The 22,309-nt window shown below is 43.4% G+C and overlaps 1 protein-coding gene across 1 annotated transcript in view; it reads right to left on the bottom strand.

Moving 5' to 3' along the window:
* LOC310767496 (protocadherin alpha-C2-like) overlaps positions 1 to 21,981 on the bottom strand; it is a 191,134-nt gene extending 169,153 nt beyond the window's left edge. Inside the window, exon 1 of the mRNA XM_083624533.1 lies at positions 19,506 to 21,981. Coding sequence (XP_083480659.1) covers positions 19,506 to 21,860 — 2,355 coding nt within the window. The 5' untranslated portion in view covers positions 21,861 to 21,981. The remainder of the gene's footprint in view (positions 1 to 19,505) is intronic.
* Positions 21,982 to 22,309: the final 328 nt, after the last annotated feature.

Below are 22,309 nucleotides of genomic sequence, written 5' to 3'. Positions count from 1 at the left end.
GTCCCAGTTTAAAGCTTTAAAGCTTCCCTGTTCACAGCGCTTTCCGCTCTTTAGACCGTCTGCTTTGATCTTGAAAGCAGTGCCGGAAGACGGACTTCCTCTTTCTCGTCTCCCGTTTTTAGCCAAATTTTCCAAATTAATTTGTAGGATCTTGGGTCCTTACTCACGGGTTTGATGTTTCAGCCCGATGTTTCTTGGAAGAAAGGTCAGCGCTCATCCGTGACAGCCGCGCGGCTTCGCCTCCGCAGAAAGAGCGATGAACCCACAGCACCGCTCCCCCTCCTTCACTCCGGAGCCCCTTACGGGGTTCCTTTTGTGATTTCGGGGTCGCTCCAGGTGCCCGCCGGGTCCCACGGCCACGGACTCACTCTGCCCGTGGTTTATCTTGATGGGTTGCCGCTGCGCCGTCGCGAACAACCCTTTTCTGCGGTGCCCCTCTTCAGAGCTCGAAGAGGTCCGCCATCACGGTTTCGCGCCGCCTCCGGAAGTCCCTTGGTGAGATATTTTAGAAGGTTTTAAATTTTATTTGCAATTGCTTGCAATTCACATTTTTCACAGCCGCTGTGCACCTTCATCACACTGTCCACTATCATCCCAAGGTCTCGTTCTTGGTCTGTAACTGCCAGGTTAGATCCCATAAGCATAAGTGCGGAGAAGGGGTTGCCTCAATGTGCATTGATTTCCACTTGCTTACATTGAACTGCATTTGGCTCTTTACTCTCATTCACCCAGTTAGAAGAAATACTTTCAGAGAAAAGTGAAATCCCTCCTTGTTTTAACCCTCTGATGAACAATTTGGTATTATTAGCAAACTGACGACCTCACTGTTCACACCTAATTCTAGATAACTTATGAACAAATTAAAAGCTCAGGTCCTGATTCCAGTCTATGGTATTGTCCTGGACCAGCTCCATGAATTGGATACTGGGGACAGAGAGTCACGGTGGTTCCTGACCTACCTATAGGGCTTAGTGCAGTAGAAAATGTTAAATATTACACACCTTACAACACACATATTACCCCTGTGCTGTCCGTAACTGCGGATAATCTTGATAAAGGCAGTCTGTTCATCTGGTCCCCCAAACCAAGGTTGGGTAGGTTTCATTAACAGGTGTAGTGGTTATGTCTCTGGTCAGATGGAATACACACCATGCCTTTAAAGCTATAAGTCCCAGCACCCTTAACAAACTACAGTTTCCAGGATGCTTTGAGGCTTTGAATATAAAGCTATGGTACGTACACAGACAGAATCTCAGGTCTATAGTTGGGCTCATCCACACTAGAGCATAATTTGGATTTGAAGCTGCTTGTGTTCTCATTAATTTAAGTCCATCCACATGTTGTCCAAGCAAAGAACTGTGATCTCACACATTTTACCTTCAAAATTCTGATTTCCCCAATCCAGAGATAATTGAAGAAGAAGAAGAAGAAGAGTTGGATTTGATATCCCGCCTTTCACTCCCTTTAAGGAGTCTCAAAGTGGCTCACATTCTCCTTTCCCTTCCTCCCCCACAACGAACACTCTGTGAGGTGAGTGGGGCTGAGAGACTTCAAAGAAGTGTGACTGGCCCAAGGTCACCCAGCAGCTGCATGTGGAGGAGCGGAGACACGAACCCGGTTCCCCAGATTACGAGACTACCGCTCTTAACCACTACACCACACTGGCTCTCAATTGAGTAAGTTCCCCCAAACCACTGCGCTTTGGGTAATGGATGCTTTGCATCAGGGGTCTTCCTGTGAGTGGATCAATCCTTCACTTTAATTCTTCCCCTTCCCCTGTCTCCAATTTTCATTTCTTTTCTGGCAGCACTTGTGCTTACCTCCAGCAGCCTCCCTCCAGCAGCAAGCACTGCCTTGAATTGTTTATTTATTTTTCATCACCCCAAATAATAGACAGGGGGGGAGAGCATTAAAAATAAAAATTGTCCTTCCAGTTATGGGGCGCAGGAAAAAAAATGAGAAAAGAAGTGCAACCTTACCTGACTTGGAGCAACACATTTTTTTAAACTACTCTTTTATGCAAATCTTTTTACAACATTGTATTTCACAATTTAAAAAAAAATTAAAAGTTACTATTCACAGGAAAACAATACCTGCCTACATGCCCAGAAATGACCTCACATTTTCTGGCTTGGAGGGACACACACAGATATTCTTAAAAATTATTTTGACTGGAAATCTGGAATTATTTGAAAACTTGAATTTCTAAAAATAAAACTAAAAAATAAAAAAGTTCCCTAAACAACTAAACAAATAGCGCACATGCCAACACTCAATTCCAGGTAACCAGAACTTAGCAAGGGTGGGGAAGTACTAGCAGCATCTTCCCCACAACTACAAATGAAAAATAAAATAAAATAAAGACCAGGAACCCACAACAGGTATTCAGAAGCCTCTGGCTGTGGAAGCACAGGATAGCCATCATGACTAGCAGTTATCAACAGCCCTCTCCTCCTCGAATTTGCCCTGTCTTCTTTTAAAGCCACCTAGGTTGATGGCCATCCCTGCCTCCTGGGGGCATGGATTCCCCAGCTTGACTATGTGCTGTGTGAAAAAGTACTTTCTGTTATCTCTCCTGAATCTTCCAACCTCCACCAGTTCCAGTGCTATGAGAGGGAGAAAAACTTTCGAAGGAATGACCGCCGGGTGTGGAGCACACTTCCACCCACAGGCAGGCCTCCGCTGTCTGACCGTGTGACTTTCGGGTGTGGCGCACACTTCCATCTGCAGACAAAGCCACAGCTGTCTGAACATCATGCCCTCTATCTAACCTTTGCTTTCTTAGTGGTCTGCCATGCCCTGTCTGTGACCTTTGTCTCCTTCATCATACATTGTTCAAGGGGAAAATGACGCGGTGGAAACAGGTGCCAAAATAACTTTGTACCACCCCTCAATCTTGGGATTGGAAGATGTGTAAAAGTCACAGTCCAAAATGTATCTGACTGGTTTTGCATATTGTGCTAATAAAAGGAGCCTCTACAGAGCTAGCTGGCAGCTTGTCTTGGAGCATGTTTGCCAGTGTGCTTCTGCTCAGCTCACCTGCATCCAACCTCCTGTCGTCCGCCGTTATTCCTATAACTTTTCTCTCTCCACTTTCTCCATGCCATGCATATGTTATACACTATTTTATATTCTATCATGTCTCCTCTTACTCACCTTTACTCTGAACTAAAAAGTTCCAAATGCTGCAACATTTCCTTATAAGGGAGTTGCTCCGTCCCCTTGATCATTTTGGTTGCAATTTTCCTAACTTTCCCCAACTCTGCAATATTCTTTTTAGATTAAGGAACTAAGAAAAGAATTCTCATGTTACCTTCCGAGCCAAATGCAGAGGAAGGAACAGATCTCTTTGTCTTGCTCCTGACAGAGGATATTCATCAAAAAACAAGCAACTGAAAAAGGCAAGATTACAGCTGAGGCTCCAATACTTTGGCCACCTCATGAGAAAAGAAGACTTCCTGGAAAAGACCCTGGTGTTGGGAAAGATTGAGGGCACAAGGAGAAGGGGACAACAGGACAAGATGGTTGGATAGTGTTCTCGAAGCTACTAACATGAGTTTGACCAAACTGCGGGAGGCAGTGGAAGACAGGAGTGCCTGGCGTGCTCTGGTCCATGGGGTCACGAAGAGTCGGACACAAGTAAACAACTAAACAACAACAATCTTCCAAATAACCAAGTACAAATCAAGGATCATTTGAAAGGTGTTGCTTTCTGACCAAATACAAATACAAAATCCCTTACCAGTATTTGGAATATTAGTGGCATACTTCTTAAGGTGGTTCATATGGACCTTGGAAACATTAAAATGTAAATAAAATGTATTCTGGTTATTGAACAAATATTCTGAACAAACTATATGAATTAAAAGAGGGGTTACTAACCGTTGCACAGAGCAGATCCTGCGGTTTTCCATTTTCTGCATAAGCAGGTATGTTGGGACTGAAAACCATGAGGTCGCTTTTGGCATTGGAGTCTCCTGTCACGCCCCCCAAGATGTGACTGTGACGATTTGAATAGGACCAGCTGCCCACCTCACTGGCACACACCAGCGTGGCTGTTCCAGGACCATACACCATGGCCTCCTTAGGCTGGCAATGGCACCGCAGGGCCATATATGCAATGATGGCCAGCAGGAACAAGCTGGACACTGCACAGATGGCTATGATGAGGTAGATGTTCATGTTATCCGCCAGGGGATTGGGGCTCCCTCCCCTTCTGGGAAGGCGGGCATCAGCTGGGAGGGCTTGGACACTGGCCACCAACGAAATACTCAGCGTGGCGGTGGCTGACAAAGCGGGCTTCCCATGGTCCTTCACCACAACCCGCAAACTATGACTGCTGCTGCCCTCTGCCTCCTCCAGGGCACGTGTTGTACTGATCTCACCACTGTACAGTCCCACCCGCCAAAGCCTACTGGACCCCTCATGCATCTCATAGCGCAGCCATGCGTTGTAGCCGGAGTCCGCATCCAGGGCACGAATCTTGCCCACCACATGCCCAGCTGTCAGGGGAACCACCAGCAGGGTGGGAGCCTCCTCTACTGGTACAGTCACAGCTGGCACATTGTCGTTCTCATCCACCACAAAGACTTGCACTGTCACATTGCCACACAGGGAGGGCAGCCCAGCATCCTTGGCCCTCACTTGGAACTCCAGCAGCTTCACCTCCTCATAGTCCAGGGGCTGAAGAGCATAGAGCTTCCCACTCTCTGAGTGCACCGAGATGTAGCTCGACAGGGGCCAGAGCTTCTCGTCCAGCCAGTAGCTGATCAGGCTGTTCTCAGCCACATCTGGGTCCGAGGCAGACACCGTGAAGATGTGAGCACCTGGTGGGTTGTTCTCCTTCACAAAGACCGTGTAGGAAGACTGAGGAAAAGCAGGAGCGTTGTCGTTCACGTCACCAATGGGTACCACCAGGGTGCTGCTGGTTGATAGTGATGGAGTCCCTTGATCCTGGGCAGTCACTACCAGCTTGTATTCTGCTTCCCGCTCCCGGTCCAGGGGCTCAGCCACCACCAGAGAGTAGTAATTCTTGAAAGTGGACAATAGCTTGAAGGGTAGGTGGGAGGGAGTCACAGAGCAGCTCACTTGCCCATTAGCCCCAGAGTCCCTGTCTGAGATGCTGATCAGAGCCACCACTGTCCCTGGTGGGGAGTCCTCTGCAACTGGCACGGATAGCGACTTCAGTGACATCTCAGGGCTATTGTCATTCACATCCAAAACCTTAATGAGAACTTTGCAATGTCCAGACAAAGGGTAAGCACCTTTATCTCTTGCTTCAATTTGAATATCATATGCTGTACTCTCTTCAAAATCCACCATTCCTTTCACTCTAAGTTCTCCATTGTTCGGATCTATGCTAAACATTTCCTTTATACTTGGAGCAACAAGACTGCTAAGTGAATAGGAAATCTCTTTATTAATCCCCTCATCCAAATCACTTGCCTCCAGTTTAATAACTAATGTTCCCATTGCAGAGTTTTCCAATAATTCAGTTTTGTAAACTGATTGGTTAAAGGCAGGTGCATTGTCATTGACATCGACCACAGTAATTATCAGCAGGATTGTGCCTGTGAGTGCTGGCTGCCCACTATCTGATGCTGAAAGGAGCAGGTGATGCTCTGCAGATACTTCACGATCCAGTGGTCTTTTTAATGTCAGAACCAAAGACTTGCTGTGCTCATAATTCTTTATCTCTTCCACAGAAAAATATTCATTGGGGCTGAGCTTGTAGTTTACCTGGCCATTGCTACCAATGTCTGCATCAGAAGCTTCTTCTATTGGGAAATGGGAACCTTGCACTCTCGATTCTAAAACAGCTAAATTCTGCTCTCTGACTGAGAAAACAGGGGCATTGTCATTTATGTCTGCAATCTCCACTTCCACATGGAAGACAGTCAGGGGCTTATCCACAATCACCTCCAGGTGAATGCTGCATATCGGGCTTTTACCACACAGCTCCTCCCTGTCTATCCGAGAATTAACAAACAAAATCCCATTCTGCTCATTTACCTTGAAATAGTCCCCATCTCCTTGGGACTCCATCCGGAACATCCTAGGCATGAGCTCTTCCACCTCCAGCCCCAGATCCTGGGCGATGCGGCCCACAAAGGTGCCATGCTGGGATTCCTCCGGAACGGAATAATGGAGCTGGCCGCTCCCCATCAACCAGGCTGTGTGAAGCAAAATCAGCTGCAGCAGCTGCCTTCTCCCCACTGAAGAACAGTCTCCCCATGGAGCAACCATCTCAGAAATATTTCATATATTTTATATATTACTTCATGTCACAGCTTTATAAAATATTTTTTTTTAATTAATCCAGCTCCATAATATCCATTTTGCTCATCCATCCATTTGCAAGCACGGAAAGATATCTGATGACAAAGAAGGGGAAGAGCCTTGTGTACACCCTTTATTCTTAGCAAGATATTTAAGCAGAGAGTGACATCGTGCGACTAGATGGGGAAGTACAGTTGGCTTATATGAGAAGGCCTTCTTGGAGTCTTGTTTCATGCCATCACTTTTCAGTCAATGAAAATAAAGTAATATGAATAATAAAGCATAAAATTTTACTTGAAAAATATGTTTATTATATTCTGCATGTATCTTTTCATTTGCTGGTAACTGTTGTCATTTCAGTTCTATGATTTTGATAGTCTCCAACTTTTAAAATCATTGTTACAAACAACAAGATTCATTTATTGTGTGGTTTACAGCTTAATTTTGAAATCTTGAAATTAGTTTTGGTTTCAGCATTTTAATGCAAGGAAAACTGTTGATGGGAATATGATACATTGTCTACTGGTATTTGAAGATAAAGAGCTTTCCCTCTAGGGGTTGCTTTTCCACTTTAGTTAGTGAAAATCTCAGCTGAACTGTTGATAAATCAACTGCAAATAAGGAACTAGGAACAAAATTATACACTAATGACCACAAAAAGTGAGAGGAAAGCTGGGCAATTTTGAGACAGAAGATCGAAGGAGGCTGCAACTTATTTCTCCCCACTTCATTATTCCTATTTCTATACATGCCCATACGTTTCTGACCATGGGGTGTCTCACCATTCAAGTAAACTGTGCCCTACTTGAATGTGGGCAGTGTTCAGACATGAATGGCTCAGACAGGTAGGTTCCTAGAGACCAAGGATACCTTCCCTTTTAAGAATATTGTATGGCTTTCATTTTATAATTTCAATTTCATTGCCCTGGATGGGTTTAAGGATTCTTAGGATCATCTGCTTTACAGAAATCATATACTGTATTTTGCCAAGTTTAAAAAAACGCTATCTTTCTATGTAACACCGATTCTCCAAAAGTGAGGGAAATTTTTTTTTAAGACTTTCACAAAATACGGAATTGTTAGCATACAGATGTGTCCATTCATCTATGTTTTAGGGGATGCTGTGGACATGTGAACACTGCCAATCCCAAATTAATTTCATTAGTGAACATATATAATAAACCTACTATAACACTACAAGGGGAAGAATTTGGATGGATTTTCTAGTGAATATATAAAATCCAGCCCTCCCCCCCCCCCCCGTTAGCGTGTGTTGCCCCCTTTAAGTTGCCATGTCCCAATGCTGCAGTCAAAATAAACTCTAGAACTAGCAGGATCCCCCTGTCAGTGTATAATTCCATTTCATAATATAGGTGCAGGGGTATACCTAGGGGTTGGCCAGGTTGGGCTCCCTGCACACATCCAGGGGGACACTCTGGCTTGGAGTGGCCAGGAGGGAAAGCAGTGAGCAGATGGAAGGAGAGAGGGCGGCAAACATACAGACAGACCCACAGAGGTGGGGGAGGAAGAGGAGAGCAGACCAGACCCAACCCCAATGGCCATGGAGGAAGTCACTGGCGGAGCATGAAAGGCGACAGGAAGCAAACTTTTTGAGTTTCTGGTCTATGGTCTTTTCTGGCTTTGGAGGTGCCAAGACATCTTGCCAAGGGCACAAGGGATAGCGGTGTGTGTGTGTGCTATACAGCTCCTTGCCAAGGGCACAAGGGAGCCTAGGTACACCTCTGTATAGATGAAACAATACAAAAAAAAGTGGGATAGCACTAACTAAAAAAAATTAAGAAACATTTTTAAAACAAAATGTTTTTGGGGTGGAAATAAAATGTCATCTTCCCATGCACTCTAAGTTAACAACATTCAGGAGTCATCGAGAGGAATGCCTTACAGAAGAAGGCAAACCACATTTATTCTCTCTAAACCTAGGAGGCTCCACAATTCAGAAGGAAGTATACCACAGGCAATCCAGCTTGGTTATCTGTTTCAAATCAGGAGAGTACATACTGTGCAATGCAATGAACACTCCTATTGTTCACTGGGGCTTACTCCAAAGTAAGTGTGCATAAGATTGCAGCCTAAATCTCATTAAGTATTACCGACATCTCACTCACCCCACCCATTTGTTTGAAAGCATGTCACTTTGATACCAGATGAAGTTACAAACACACTTTGAATGAGATCGCTTGACTAACATCCTCCAACAATAGAGTTTCTTAACTCAAATCATCCTTCACATACATACAACCAAATATGGAGGAAGCATCCATAAATGGAGAGGTGCTGTATTACCACAGCTACACAGGAAAATACAGTGTCCTTTATTTCAAGTTGAACTCTTTTATTCAAAGGAAGTTTTCTTACAATGACTTAGAAAAGCAGCTGAATCTATTCATCTTCTTGTTGCTGACAGGGGTGGGAGTAGGAAACAGTCTGTCTCTGAAGGCTGTGAGGGGCCATTGAGTTCAGTTCTGAATGGGAGCAGGACATGATGGAGGCAATATGTAAAAACCTGCCACATTTTGAGGGTGGAGCCTGGAAAGAGCTATGTTAACCCAGCTCCCACCATTTCACATATCTGTGTCCATCCATCCATCCATCCATGTTGGGAATAGCTAGTCATACAAGGATTAAGTAGAAATTCTTATGGTTTGGGCCTGTCAGCCAAATAAGTGAAGAGAGGAGTTTGGTGGGTTTTCTGCTTGCTCTGCGCTGTGTGATTTGCAAAGACTTGCAATTAATGCTGGTTGGAACATTGCCTTCATGCTGTTTCTGGACCTTGTCTGTCTTGCCTTTGGGTTCCTTGTTATTCCTCTGCTGGACCCCATAGCAGATGGTAAATCTCACAACCTAAGCAGAAGGGCAGTCCTTGTAAGTCCACTCATTCCAACAGGAGGTCAGCAGGGAAGGAAGTTTTTAATGTTTTATTATGTTTTTTTATATCAGTTGGAAGCCACTCAGAGTGGCTGGGACAACCCAGTCAGATGGACTGGGTGTTGTTGTTGTTGTTGTTGTTGTTGTTGTTGTTAACATTAACAAAGACAGCAAGCAATTTTGTATGAGATGGGACGCTGCTCCAGAACCAACGTCTCTTCAGTTCTCCATTTCTCTCAAAGATGAAAAACTTCATGTCCAATAATAGTGACTCAAAGAGATTTTGCCGAGGTTAAGGTAAACAGAAGAAAGCGAGAAGAAGGATAATCATCTGGGCCATTGCTTGAAGAAGTCTGTATCATTGCTATTTTTTAAATGAACATTTTTTTACTATTATGTATGTAAACCACTTAAGATTTTCTATATATAAAAAACTGTATAGAAATCTTGCTTTTAGAATAAGAAAAAAGGATGACTCTATAATAGAAGGAACCTGTTCACAATAGGCAGGTCTATGCAGGAAAATAACCTGGTGGAGGCACTGAAAAGTTGAACTTTTCCCACATCGTTTGAGTATCATAGAATGATAGAGTAAGAAAGTTCATTGGAGATTATCTACTGGTAGTTTACCCTCCTGCTAATGCAGGAGCCTGCCACTACAGTACCCCTGATGGGTGGCTATTTAGTTTCTACTTAAAATCCTCTAATGAATGAAAGCCTAACGCCTATTGAGGTAGTGTGTTCCATTGTTAAACAGCTCATGCAATCAGGAAGTTCTTCCTAACTTTTGGTCTAAACATTTTTTCTTGCTACATAGGCTCTTTCATTCATATCCTACCTTCTAGAACAAAAAACACACACATTTACTCCATACTCTAAAACTGTCAGCCCTTCAAATATTTCAGAATGACTATCATAAATCTTCTTTTCTCCAGGCTAAACACACCCAACTTCTTTCCTCATAGGACTTAGTCTCCAAGTCTTTGTCACCTTCCCATGAACACATTCTAGTCAGCCAATATCCTTCTTGAATTACAATGCCCAGAACTGGACACAGAACTCTAGATAAAATCTGACTAAAACAGAATAGTGTGTCATTACATCTTGTGATCTGGACAGTATACTTTGGTGCATCAGTCTTCTTAACTACATTATGACTTATGCCTAGCTTGTGGTCTACCGAAACCCTTAGATCCTTTCACATGTATTGCTCACATATCAAACAGCACCCATCCTATATTATTCCTACCTAAATGCAGAACTTAAGTTATTTCTCTTGAAACTAATTTTGTTTGCTTCGGCCCAATTCTCCACCCTATCAAGATCATCTCTGATCCAGTCTCTCTCTTCTAAAGTACCAACTACTCCACCCAATTTGGTATCACCTTGATTCCCTTGACTTCTTTGTCCAAGACATTTATAAATATATTTAGCGACACTGGGCCTAAGGTGTCCCTGTGACACCCAACTTGTCTCCAGGTTAGCAAGGAGTCATTGATGAGCACTCTTGGGATACAGTTTTTCAACCAGCTACAAACTCACCCAGGAACATTGTCAAACCACATTTACCAGTTTGCTAACAAGAATATCATGGGGAACTTTGTTAAATAATTTCCATGGGCAGTTCCTGGAATCAATTCCACAGCTCCAAAAGACACAAGGCTTCTTGAATATCTTGATCCTGTGTGACATTCTTCCATCTGCACACCTCCTGCATCTGGTTTTCTTCCTCTTACTTAGAAATTGATCCCTCCTTTTGTCCTTTTGAAAGTATTTCCTGTGTTCCAACTAGAAATCATTCATTTTCCATGATGAGCCAAAGATTGGGTGGGCATGTCTCAGCCCTTGCACTTTCTCTTCCAGCAGCAATACCAGCTTGCACTTGCTGCAAGTTTTATACATCCTCAGACAGGAAAAAGAACAAAGCACAGACATTGCATGTCAGCACAGCACCATGCTCACTGGCCATGTTCTGTGGCTCTCTGTGGCATTCCTGGATTCCCTTTCAAACTTTTCCTTTAAACTCTCAATTAAAATTCTTCATTTGCTGATCCTGTTTGCTTTCTCTACATCATGATTAGTTCAGAAACTCCAAACGTGTCAGGAATGAATGGGTCACATTCAATGCCAGTCCTACTCAGAGTAGACCTATTAAATTATTAAGACATGACTAACTTAGGTTCATTAATTTCAATGGGTCTATACAGAGTAGGACTTAGTTGAATTCAACCTACTGACTCTTCCTTTTGAACTGATCCCCCTGTGCTAGTTGGAATAACCTGTTTCAGTGCTCATTGGTGCAGTGAGGAAGTGTTATTTCTTTCCAAACTATCTTTTTCAGCCTCTTAAACTGTCAACCTTTTATGCAGCCCGTTTATAGGTTTTGATTATTAAAAGGCATATAAATTCTTTTAAATAAAATAAAATAAAAGATGCACCAAATCAAACTCATTGGTTTTTTTTGTTTGGGTGATAACAATTAATGATGGATGTCAAGTTCTCTATAGTTATACCTGATTTCATCATGAATGGCTAGAACTACAGGCCACAGAAGGCCAATTATTGCAGGGAAAGAGTATGACACTTTGCTATTCAGAACACCTTTGCACGCCACTCTTTGTATGGGGAAGAGGCAGGATCATGCTGAATGTTTTTGTCAAATACAAAGCCAAGTTGCTTTTTCTTTTCCTTGTATTTTAGTGTTATAAGATGGATGGATGCCATTTTTCAGTCCCCTCCAACCCTGTAGTTTCACCACTGTAAGACAGGATTCTGTTTGGAACAGAGGTCAAACCAGTCTCTTTGTTAAGTTAATTACTCTAGCCAAGTCTGTTATGTATCTCTTTGATGACATACAAGCATTTGGTTGCCACAGAAACTGCTAGCTAGAAGTGCTTCCAGAAGTGGGCTAAAGTGAGGCTGGCTTTCCCCCACCTTCCCTGGCTGGAGCTGATGTCTTCTATGAGTGTAAAAAAACAATATGCCTTGGCCAGTATCATCGGCAGGGAAGATGCAAAGTCCTGACTTGCTCTCTGTGCTCAATCCAAAACTATGACAGGGGTGGGCAGGACCTAAGGGATGAGCAGGATCTGTTACAGTGTTAATGCTGTGAGGTCTTCCATGTTACGCTCAGCGCACACATAGATGGAAACCAGGCATGTTTAAAGTCCATTTCGGGGGCCTAATCCGGCCCCTGTGACAACTTATTTCTTGGGGTAAAATCCTACTTGGGGTAAAACCTCAGCAACGTCAACCCTAAAAAAAGCTCAACAAGTTCAATCCTTAAAAAAGGTCAACAACAAATCTGGCCCGCTTTGAAAAACGTTTGGACACCACCGTACAGAACATTATATAACACAGATGCCACCATCTCCACTTACCTTCATTCTGAGGAAACCAAGTACAAGGTATGTGCTGGCACCCCTGAAATTTCTCACTGCTCAAACAAAGCCATTTTTCACCTTCTCACCCCTTGCTTTTTCCTGTAAGACCTATTGCAGTCGTTAAGAGTCGTCAACAGGCTTATCACAGCTATCTGCCAACCACCCATTCCCACCACCCTTCTGAGTAATACCCCTCCCCACCTTCTCACTATATAGAAGGATCTGGCAACTTCTGTTTCAGTGTATCTGAAGAAGTGTGCATGCACACGAAAGCTCATACCAAGAACTAACTTAGTTGGTCTTTAAGGTGCTACTGGAAGGAAAAAAAAAATTTTGTTTTCACTGCTCAAACAGTGGATGTAACAATATTTTTTATAAAGATCTTTGTTTTTTCGATATAATCATTTTTTAATGTTGATATTTCTGCACAGATAATGTCCATTGTTGTAACTAATGTACTTGATTTGGGTGCTCATTTGTCTTTCAGAAGCCTTGCATCACCTTTTGTTCCTGCACAGGTAATCGTGGAACGAATTCCCACACCATGGAAATTTCTTTGTTTCCCCTTCCTGTTAATTTTCACCCACACCCTTCATCACAATTACATCCAGTTGACCACTGTTAATTGTTTTGTAGTTAGGAAGAATTATTTTATGTGATCAAGTGCACATATATTGTAAAATCTTTATGCTTTAAAGGCATCAGATATTGGTACACATCACAGAAAAGTATCATGAATAAAAACAATGTTTTAAAAATTCCCACAGGCTGATCTGACATTTACATTATATGCATATTGTGGACATATTAACAGAAAAACTGTCCCTCCATAAAAGCAATTCTAAGAACATCAGAGACTCACCTGTCCAGAAGAATCTGGGACCAGCTCCTTTGTATTCCCTACCTGTCCAGTCTCTGCAAAAACAGGTATGTTGGGGCTGAAAACCATGAGGTCGCTTTTGGCATTGGAGTCTCCTGTCACGCCCCCCAAGATGTGACTGTGACGATTTGAATAGGACCAGCTGCCCACCTCACTGGCACACACCAGCGTGGCTGTTCCAGGACCATACACCATGGCCTCCTTAGGCTGGCAATGGCACCGCAGGGCCATATATGCAATGATGGCCAGCAGGAACAAGCTGGACACTGCACAGATGGCTATGATGAGGTAGATGTTCATGTTATCCGCCAGGGGATTGGGGCTCCCCCCCCTTCTGGGAAGGCGGGCATCAGCTGGGAGGGCTTGGACACTGGCCACCAACGAAATACTCAGCGTGGCAGTGGCTGACAAAGCGGGCTTCCCATGGTCCTTCACCACAACCAGCAAACTATGACTGCTGCTGCCCTCTGCCTCCTCCAGGGCACGTGTTGTACTGATCTCACCACTGTACAGTCCCACCCGCCAAAGCCTACTGGACCCCTCATGCATCTCATAGCGCAGCCATGCGTTGTAACCGGAGTCCGCATCCAGGGCACGAATCTTGCCCACCACATGCCCAGCTGTCAGGGGAACCACCAGCAGGGTGGGAGCCTCCTCTACTGGTACAGTCACAGCTGGCACATTGTCGTTCTCATCCACCACAAAGACTTGCACCGTCACATTGCCACACAGGGAGGGCAGCCCAGCATCCTTGGCCCTCACTTGGAACTCCAGCAGCTTCACCTCCTCATAGTCCAGGGGCTGAAGAGCATAGAGCTTCCCACTCTCTGAGTGCACCGAGATGTAGCTCGACAGGGGCCAGAGCTTCTCGTCCAGCCAGTAGCTGATCAGGCTGTTCTCAGCCACATCTGGGTCCGAGGCAGACACCGTGAAGATGTGAGCACCTGGTGGGTTGTTCTCCTTCACAAAGACTGTGTAGGAAGACTGAGGAAAAGCAGGAGCGTTGTCGTTCACGTCACCAATGGGTACCACCAGGGTGCTGCTGGTTGATAGTGATGGAGTCCCTTGATCCTGGGCAGTCACTACCAGCTTGTATTCTGCTTCCCGCTCCCGGTCCAGGGGCTCAGCCACCACCAGAGAGTAGTAATTCTTGAAAGTGGACAATAGCTTGAAGGGTAGGTGGGAGGGAGTCACAGAGCAGCTCACTTGCCCATTAGCCCCAGAGTCCCTGTCTGAGATGCTGATCAGAGCCACCACTGTCCCTGGTGGGGAGTCCTCTGCAACTGGCACGGATAGCGACTTCAGTGACATCTCAGGGCTATTGTCATTCACATCCAAAACTTCTATCAAAAGTTTACAGTTCCCTTCCATCGGTGCATGTCCCTTGTCAATGGCTTGTATTTGAATTTCATATAAATTCACTTCTTCAAAGTCTAATTTTCCTTTTAGCCTGATCTCCCCCGTATTCTCATCAATCTCAAACATTGTTTGAATAGTTGTGGGTAAAGATGTTTTAAAGCGATAAGTAAGCTCCTTGTTAATGCCCTCATCAAGATCTGTTGCTTGTAACTTTGCAACAAGAGTCCCAACAGCTGAACTTTCCAGTAGACTCACTTCATAAACTGACTGATTAAAGACAGGTCTGTTATCATTAACATCCAGCACAGTTATCACTAGCTGTATTGTTCCTGTGAGTTCTGGTTGACCCCCGTCTGTTGCTGTAAGCAATAAATGGTGCAGAGAGATGTCCTCTCTGTCCAAAGTCCTTTTTAAAACAAGCTCTGGTAGAGGGCTTTTAGCTTGCTTATCCTGAGTGTCCAGAGCAAAGTATTCATTTGAGCTGATACTGTATGCAATAAGGGCATTTTTACCAATATCAGCATCTGATGCACTCTCTAGAGAGAAGCGAGAACCATATGCTGTTGATTCTGATATAAAAAGATTTACTATATTTACAGAGAAAGTGGGGGCATTGTCATTTATATCCTTGATTTCCACCTCTACATGGAAGACCCTCAAAGGTTTATCCACAATCACCTCCAGGTGAACAGCACACGAAGGGCTCTTGCCACACAGCTCCTCCCTGTCTATCCGGGAGTTAACAAACAAAATGCCATTCTGAACATTTACCTCAAAATAGTTCCTATGATCTGCAGACTCCATCCTGAACATCCGAGGCACCAGCTCATCCATCTCCAGTCCCAGATCCTGGGCAATACGGCCCACAAAGGTGCCATGCTGGGATTCCTCCGGCACAGAATAATGGAGCTGGCCGCTCCCCATTTCCCAGGCTGTGTGAAGAAGAACCAGCTGCAACAGCCTCAGCCTCACCAAGGAGCCTAGTTTCCAAACATCCATTTTTAAAAATGCATCCGGAGCACAGAGGAATACACACAGTCTTGTTTCTTTCAGGAGTACAAATAGATAGAAATTGATGTGTGTCTACCTTAAATGTTCATTTCTGTTCCTATGTTGAGCAGTCATGATGGTTCATTACTTGCTGCAGATCTCTGCACAAAGGAAGGAGGAGCTGACTTTTCCAGTCCTCTGACACTATTTTTTACCAAACAGCGACACCGTGTGATTGAACTTTTAAATACTGAAAAGATTGTGTACTTGTCATCCGACCTTAGGCATTATGTTATAATGTATGTTATAACTCTGATTTCACAGAACTCTTTCAATTAAGTAAATTTTACACTGCATTTTAACTTACTAGCCATCCAGCTTTCCTTTAAAAGGGTTGCTGGCCTTGGGTATTTTGATACATGTTCAGTGATGGCACTGACATGTGTTGAACCCTGGGTAGTAGTAGTTTGCTCTAGCAGGATAGCTGTTTCAGAACTGCTTCGGGCCATTTTAGGGCATTAGTTTTATTTGCCCTAGATTGCGGAGATGGATATTCTGCAAACTGTCTGCAGTGTTCTGTTCTGCGTTACTTGGAGAGAGAAAATCTTGGGCTCATTCATACTTAGCACCAGAGGTCTGGGACCTGTTTCCAGGAAGCATTTGTGTGGAAAGGAACCACATCATTGACCACACCAATTTCATTCAAGCACACATTCCTAGAATAACACAATTGGGGAACAGCTCTTCCATTATTCACCCTGAATACCATTTATCTAATTCAGCCAGGTTCTGTGATTAATAACTGCTTAGTTGGCTTGTGTCTGAGGGTTTATCTACTTTTCCTCTGCTCTTTCCAGGCACAGTCTGCACTTTAAAGCTCTTTGCCTGAGTGTCCCCCACTTTTTTAACTTCAGAGCTTTCCCTGCGAAAACCTGCTCTTTAAGGCTCAATCACAGCAAATGGCAATCCACAGAAAACCTGAATTGACATTTGCTCCTACTGAGCGCTAAAGAGTGGGTTTTCATGAGGAAAGCTCCAGGGCAAAAACAAATGCTTGGACACAGAGTTTTTAAGCATGGACTTGTGCATGGCAAGAGTGAAGAAAGGCTAAGTGTGGATAAGGCTTGAGTCCTTATAAATCAGTGGCTGACTTTTCTGATTTTCACACCAAGCTTGGGGAGCTGGGAAAACTGCCTGGAAGCAGCATATGTTATGTTGTGCCAAAACGGTTGCACAGAATAAAGGAAAATATATCATGGTGCTCCCACATTTCTCTCAGGGGACTGAGAGATTTTTCCCTACATGACAATAACCAGAAAGCTGAGACTTCAGCTTGAGTGCAGATCCATCCAAAACAGGTTGAACAAATGTACTTCCATCTTGTCTAGATTAAGCCCACAACCCTCCCCCTCCCTCACCAGCCATTTGACAACCTCATATATGCCTTGGGAAAATATAGTATAATGCCATCTACATAATCAGCATAAGGCCACCTTAAAGAAAAGGCTACAAACAACATAGAATCCAACCCCCTTAGCATCCACCAGTTGCTTTTCTTCCAGATCAAGTTCTTATTCTTATTCTTTAGTAAGGTAAGTCATGTTTACTGTTGTGCAGTTTATTAAAATTACAAAAAAATAAATGCAACCCTTTGTGAAGGCAACCCCAGATCCTAGGAAACTTTCAAAAGAGAAGAGAAGGTCCCTATTTACACCATACAATATATTAGGTCGATATGAAGATGTACCTACCTTGTAGATACTGAAATTACTTCAGGCACTTCTGCTTTTTCTGTTAGATGGTTATATGAGATACATTATTTATGCTCAATGAAGTCTATTGGAAGTTAATGCCAATTTTTTTAGGTATGCAGTTCTTTACCATATACAAAGAGATTATTTGTATAGAATGGAGTAAGAGATACGTTAATTTTCCTTTCCAGCTTTTCAATGTGCTCTCACTAAGTGAATCAGTAGTATGACGTGATGGTCTGTATTGGTCAACCAAAAGGTCATAGGTGCATCTTTTATGCATCTCCAGAGTTTGTCCATAGGTTTATAGTCTTGCATTGGCTACGCCTGTATTGCCACATTTTAAGCCCTATGCATTTGATTTTGCAGTGAATAACTGGCAAACAGCTTCTGCCCTGAGTTGAAATATTAGGAGATAAATGCAACAGAATAATTGAAAATTACAATAATACTTGCTGAAATGTGTACTGTGACATTCTACAAAATGAGAAGAGAAGAGAAGAATGCTTTTATCCTATTTCATTAAATCTTTTAGAATAGATTCTCAGTTTTGGTTAAGATTCACTTCATTGTTTGTTTTAATCTATTTTGCAGCCAGACTTGGCTTCTTCCAATTCCATCTATGCTTTAAGAAAAATTAAGGAAAATTAGCCAGTGTGTGTGAGCAGAAAGATTTTAATTCTGTTTGATGGTTGTAGTACACCTATTGTACCCCTGTGCAGTGCCTCTTTGAATGGAAAGCTCTCTGAGAAATGACCATTGATGTTACTTGCACTATTGATCGCACTATACAGTGTGACGATGACTTTAAAACAACTGACTTCTATTCATTCTTAAGAGCAAGTGTTCAGTCCAGCTGATCAAAAGCTTTTTCAGTATCTAGCATCAAAGGTGTATTATACATTAAATTTAGCATATGCTTTATATTGTCAGTTAGTTCCTTACAAAAGGGAGATTAAAGGTAGTTTTGCCCTTTCCCTGTCTGCAGATTCTGCATCCAAATCATGTACTACAAGTTGCCTTCCTCCCTGTGGTGTTAAAAATGCATATATACAAGGGTTCTTTTGGAGAAAGTAAAAATAAAAAGGATACCTTTGAGCACATGCAGAACACTCATCCCTCAATATGAAGTACACTAAAAGCATGTTCAGCTGGACACAATACAGTGTGTGAAAGACATCCTTCCAAGACAGAGGATATGGTATGGTATCTGTGTCAGAGGAGGTAGTTATACTACTCTCCCTCTAGGTTAGATATTATATTTGTGTTGCACAATTATTTCCATTTTTCATTTATTACTTGTCAATCCACACCAAAATATTTGAATAATGTTAGAGTACACTATAAGCAATTTACAAATAATACTCAGAAAGATGACACCAATCTTAAGATGCAATTTCACAAGCCTTTTTCCAAAAACCTTTTCAAGGAGCTATCCTCAACATCAGTTTTCAAGACGATGACATGATTGCCTTATTCATGACATCAGGCGGTTTCCTTGTGTGTTTGGCAGGGGGAGAGAGGTTAAAACAAGAAGGGGAATTAAAACTTAATTCTCCCTCGCTATTTTATTGGCCAGGTAGAATGCTCATGCACTGAGAAAATATCAAATGTCATTTTCACAATACAACAGGAAATGATTTTTTTCTTTCATTTTTGCTATTTTGTTAGGCCATGAAAAAGAGTCTGATACAGTCCCACATGAAGGGGGCAAAAGATAAAAACCAGATTCATGAAAACCTCATAAAGGAAGTATTATGCTTCCTTCATACCTCTTATTATAGTGCATAAATGTTTGTATCATTGCTATTAGACCAAAAGAGAAGCCCAAAAGATATTATAAACCATTAAAATCCATTAAAATGTCTTGGGGGCAACTTGTAATTTTTTATTTTAAAAATAAAACAGATGAAAATTATAAACACAAATATTATAACACAAATATGCATAATAAAATAGTTCAGAAAGGGCACTAACCGTTGCACAGAGCAGATCCTGCTGCTTCCCATTCTCCACATTGGAAGGAATACCAGGACTGAAAACCATCAGATCATTTTTGGCACCATGCTCCCCACTCGCAGCTGCCAGGATGTGGCTGTGGCGATTTGAATATGACCAGCTGCCCACCTCACTGGCACAAACCAGTGTGGCTGTGCCAGGGCCATACATCACGGGCTCCTTGGGTTGACACTGACATCGCAGAGCCATGTATACTATAATCACAAGCAGGAACAAGCTGGATACTGAGCAGATAGCAACAATCAGGTAGATGTTGACATTGTCCACCAATGGCTTTGGACTCCCTCCCATTCTAGGAAGGTGAGCATCTCTATGGATTACCTGAGTGCTTGCCACAAATGACACACTCAATGTGGCTGTAGTGGACAGTGCTGGCTTGCCGTGATCCTTCACAATCACTAGCACACTCTGGCTGCTGCTGCCCTCCATCTCATCCAGGGCACGTGTTGTACTAATCTCACCACTGTACAGCCCCACACGCCAGGGGCCTCTGGTTGCCTCATGCAGTTCATAGCGCAGCCATGCATTATAGCCTGAGTCAGCATCCAGGGCATGGACCTTGCCCACCACATGTCCAGCCAAGACAGGGGCTACCAGCAGAGCAAGGGACACCTCTTCTGACCTAGATACCGCAGGCACATTGTCATTCTCATCCACCACAAAAACTTGTATTGTGACGTTGCCACATAAAGGGGGGAACCCAGCATCCTTGGCCCTCACCTGGAACTCCAGCAGCTTCACCTCCTCATAGTCCAAGGGCTGCAAAGCATAGACCTTTCCACTCTCCGAGTGCACTGAGATGTAGCTTGACAATGACCAAAGCTTCTCATCCAGCCAGTAGCTGACAAGGGCATTCTCACCTAAGTCTGGGTCTAAGGCAGACACCGTGAAGATGTGAGCACCAGGTGGATTATTCTCTTTCACAAAGACAGTGTAGGAGGGCTGAGGAAAAGTAGGTGCATTGTCATTCACATCACCGATGGGCACCACAAGGCTGCTGCTAGCTGACAGTGATGGAGTCCCTTGGTCTTGGGCTGTCACCACCAGTCTGTATTCAGACACCTCTTCACGGTCCAGGGATTCAGACAACACCAGTGAGTAGTAATTCCTATAGGTAGATACCAGCTTGAAAGGAAGCACAGTGGGCCATAGAGAGCAGGTCACTTGCCCATTGACCCCAGAATCCCTGTCTGAGACACTGATTGAGGCTACGACTGTCCCCAGTGGGGAATCCTCTGGAACTGGTACCAACAGGAAAGTCACTGACACCTCTGGAATATTATCATTCACATCCAGAATTTCTATTAAAACCTTGCAGTGTCCGGACAAGGGGTAAGCACTTTTATCTGTTGCTTCTGCTCGAATTTCATATGAATTAGTGTCCTCATAATCCAATTCATTATTCAGTAAAATTTGTCCAGTATTTGGATCTATTCTAAACATGGTACTTGATTTAGGTGGGATTACACTACGAATAGAGTATGTAATGTCTCTATTAATGCCATCATCCAAATCAGTGGCATTGAGCTTAACCACCGATGACCCAATGGAAGCATTTTCTAACATTTGTACCTTGTACACTGACTGGTTAAAGACAGGAGGGTTATCATTCACATCAAGCACTGTGATCACCAGCTGAACTGTTCCTGTTAGCACAGGTTGGCCACCGTCCGTGGCTGTGAGCAGTAAGCGATGCACAGAAATATCTTCTCTGTCTAACGGCTTTGTTATTACAAAGCCTAAAGAATTATCCTCACTGCTCCTTCGGAAATCTAACATGAAATGTTCACTGGGGCTGAGGTGGTAAGTTAACTGTGCATTTGTACCAACATCAGCATCTAAAGCTCCCTCTAGAGGGAAAACGGATCCTGCAAGTCTTGATTCTAGAATAGACAGATTTTCCTCACTTGCTGAGAAAACAGGGGCATTGTCGTTTATGTCTGCAATCTCCACGTCCACATGGAAGATCCTCATGGGGTTATCCACAATCACCTCCAGGTGAATGGCACAAACGGGGTTCTTGCTACAAAGCTCCTCCCTGTCCATCCTAGAATTCACAAACAAGATTCCATTTTGCACATTTACCTCTAAATAATCCTTGTGCTCTTTGGAAACTATCCTGAACATCCGAGGCACCAGCTCACTCACCTCCAGCCCCAGGTCCTGGGCAATGCGGCCCACAAAGGTGCCATGCTGGGATTCCTCCGGCACAGAATAATGGAGCTGGCCACTCCCCATCTCCCAGGCTGTGTGAAGAAGGACCAACTGCAGCAGCTGCTTCCTCACTGAGTAGTCTCTCCAAGGAACAACCATCTCAAATATATTCCTTTGAATCCCCCTCCGTTATGTGTAATATTGGAGTGGGGTTGGTGGTTAATCCAGCTGGCTATTATCCTTTGTGCTCCTTCACTTTTGGTGCTGCCTATTTTCTGATGACAGCAAAGAGGAGGAGCTCTCCTATGAGTCTGCAAGAGGTATTTAACAGTAAAGAGTGACACCCTGTGAAGAGATTTAAAAATGCAATCCTTGCAATATTTGGTTGGGCTTTTTTGTTTTCTGGTGTTCTGTATTCTTCTAGTTTTCTTATGCTTCTTTAAATGTATGTGAAGATAGTCACATTTATCTTTGTAATGATTTGACATAAGATTTATGTGTATGTGGATATATAATTACTCCTGTGTGGCAGCAGTTTTTTAAGATCACATTCCAGCCTTTGAGAATTTCCATTCTTAAAAGTTTGTGTTGTACAAAGGTGAGTATGT

Source organism: Podarcis filfolensis (assembly GCF_964270895.1).
Source record: "Podarcis filfolensis genome assembly, chromosome: 7".
NCBI lineage: Eukaryota > Metazoa > Chordata > Lepidosauria > Squamata > Lacertidae > Podarcis > Podarcis filfolensis.
Note: the sequence above shows the minus strand (reverse complement) of the source record. Positions and strands in the feature narration are given on the sequence as shown.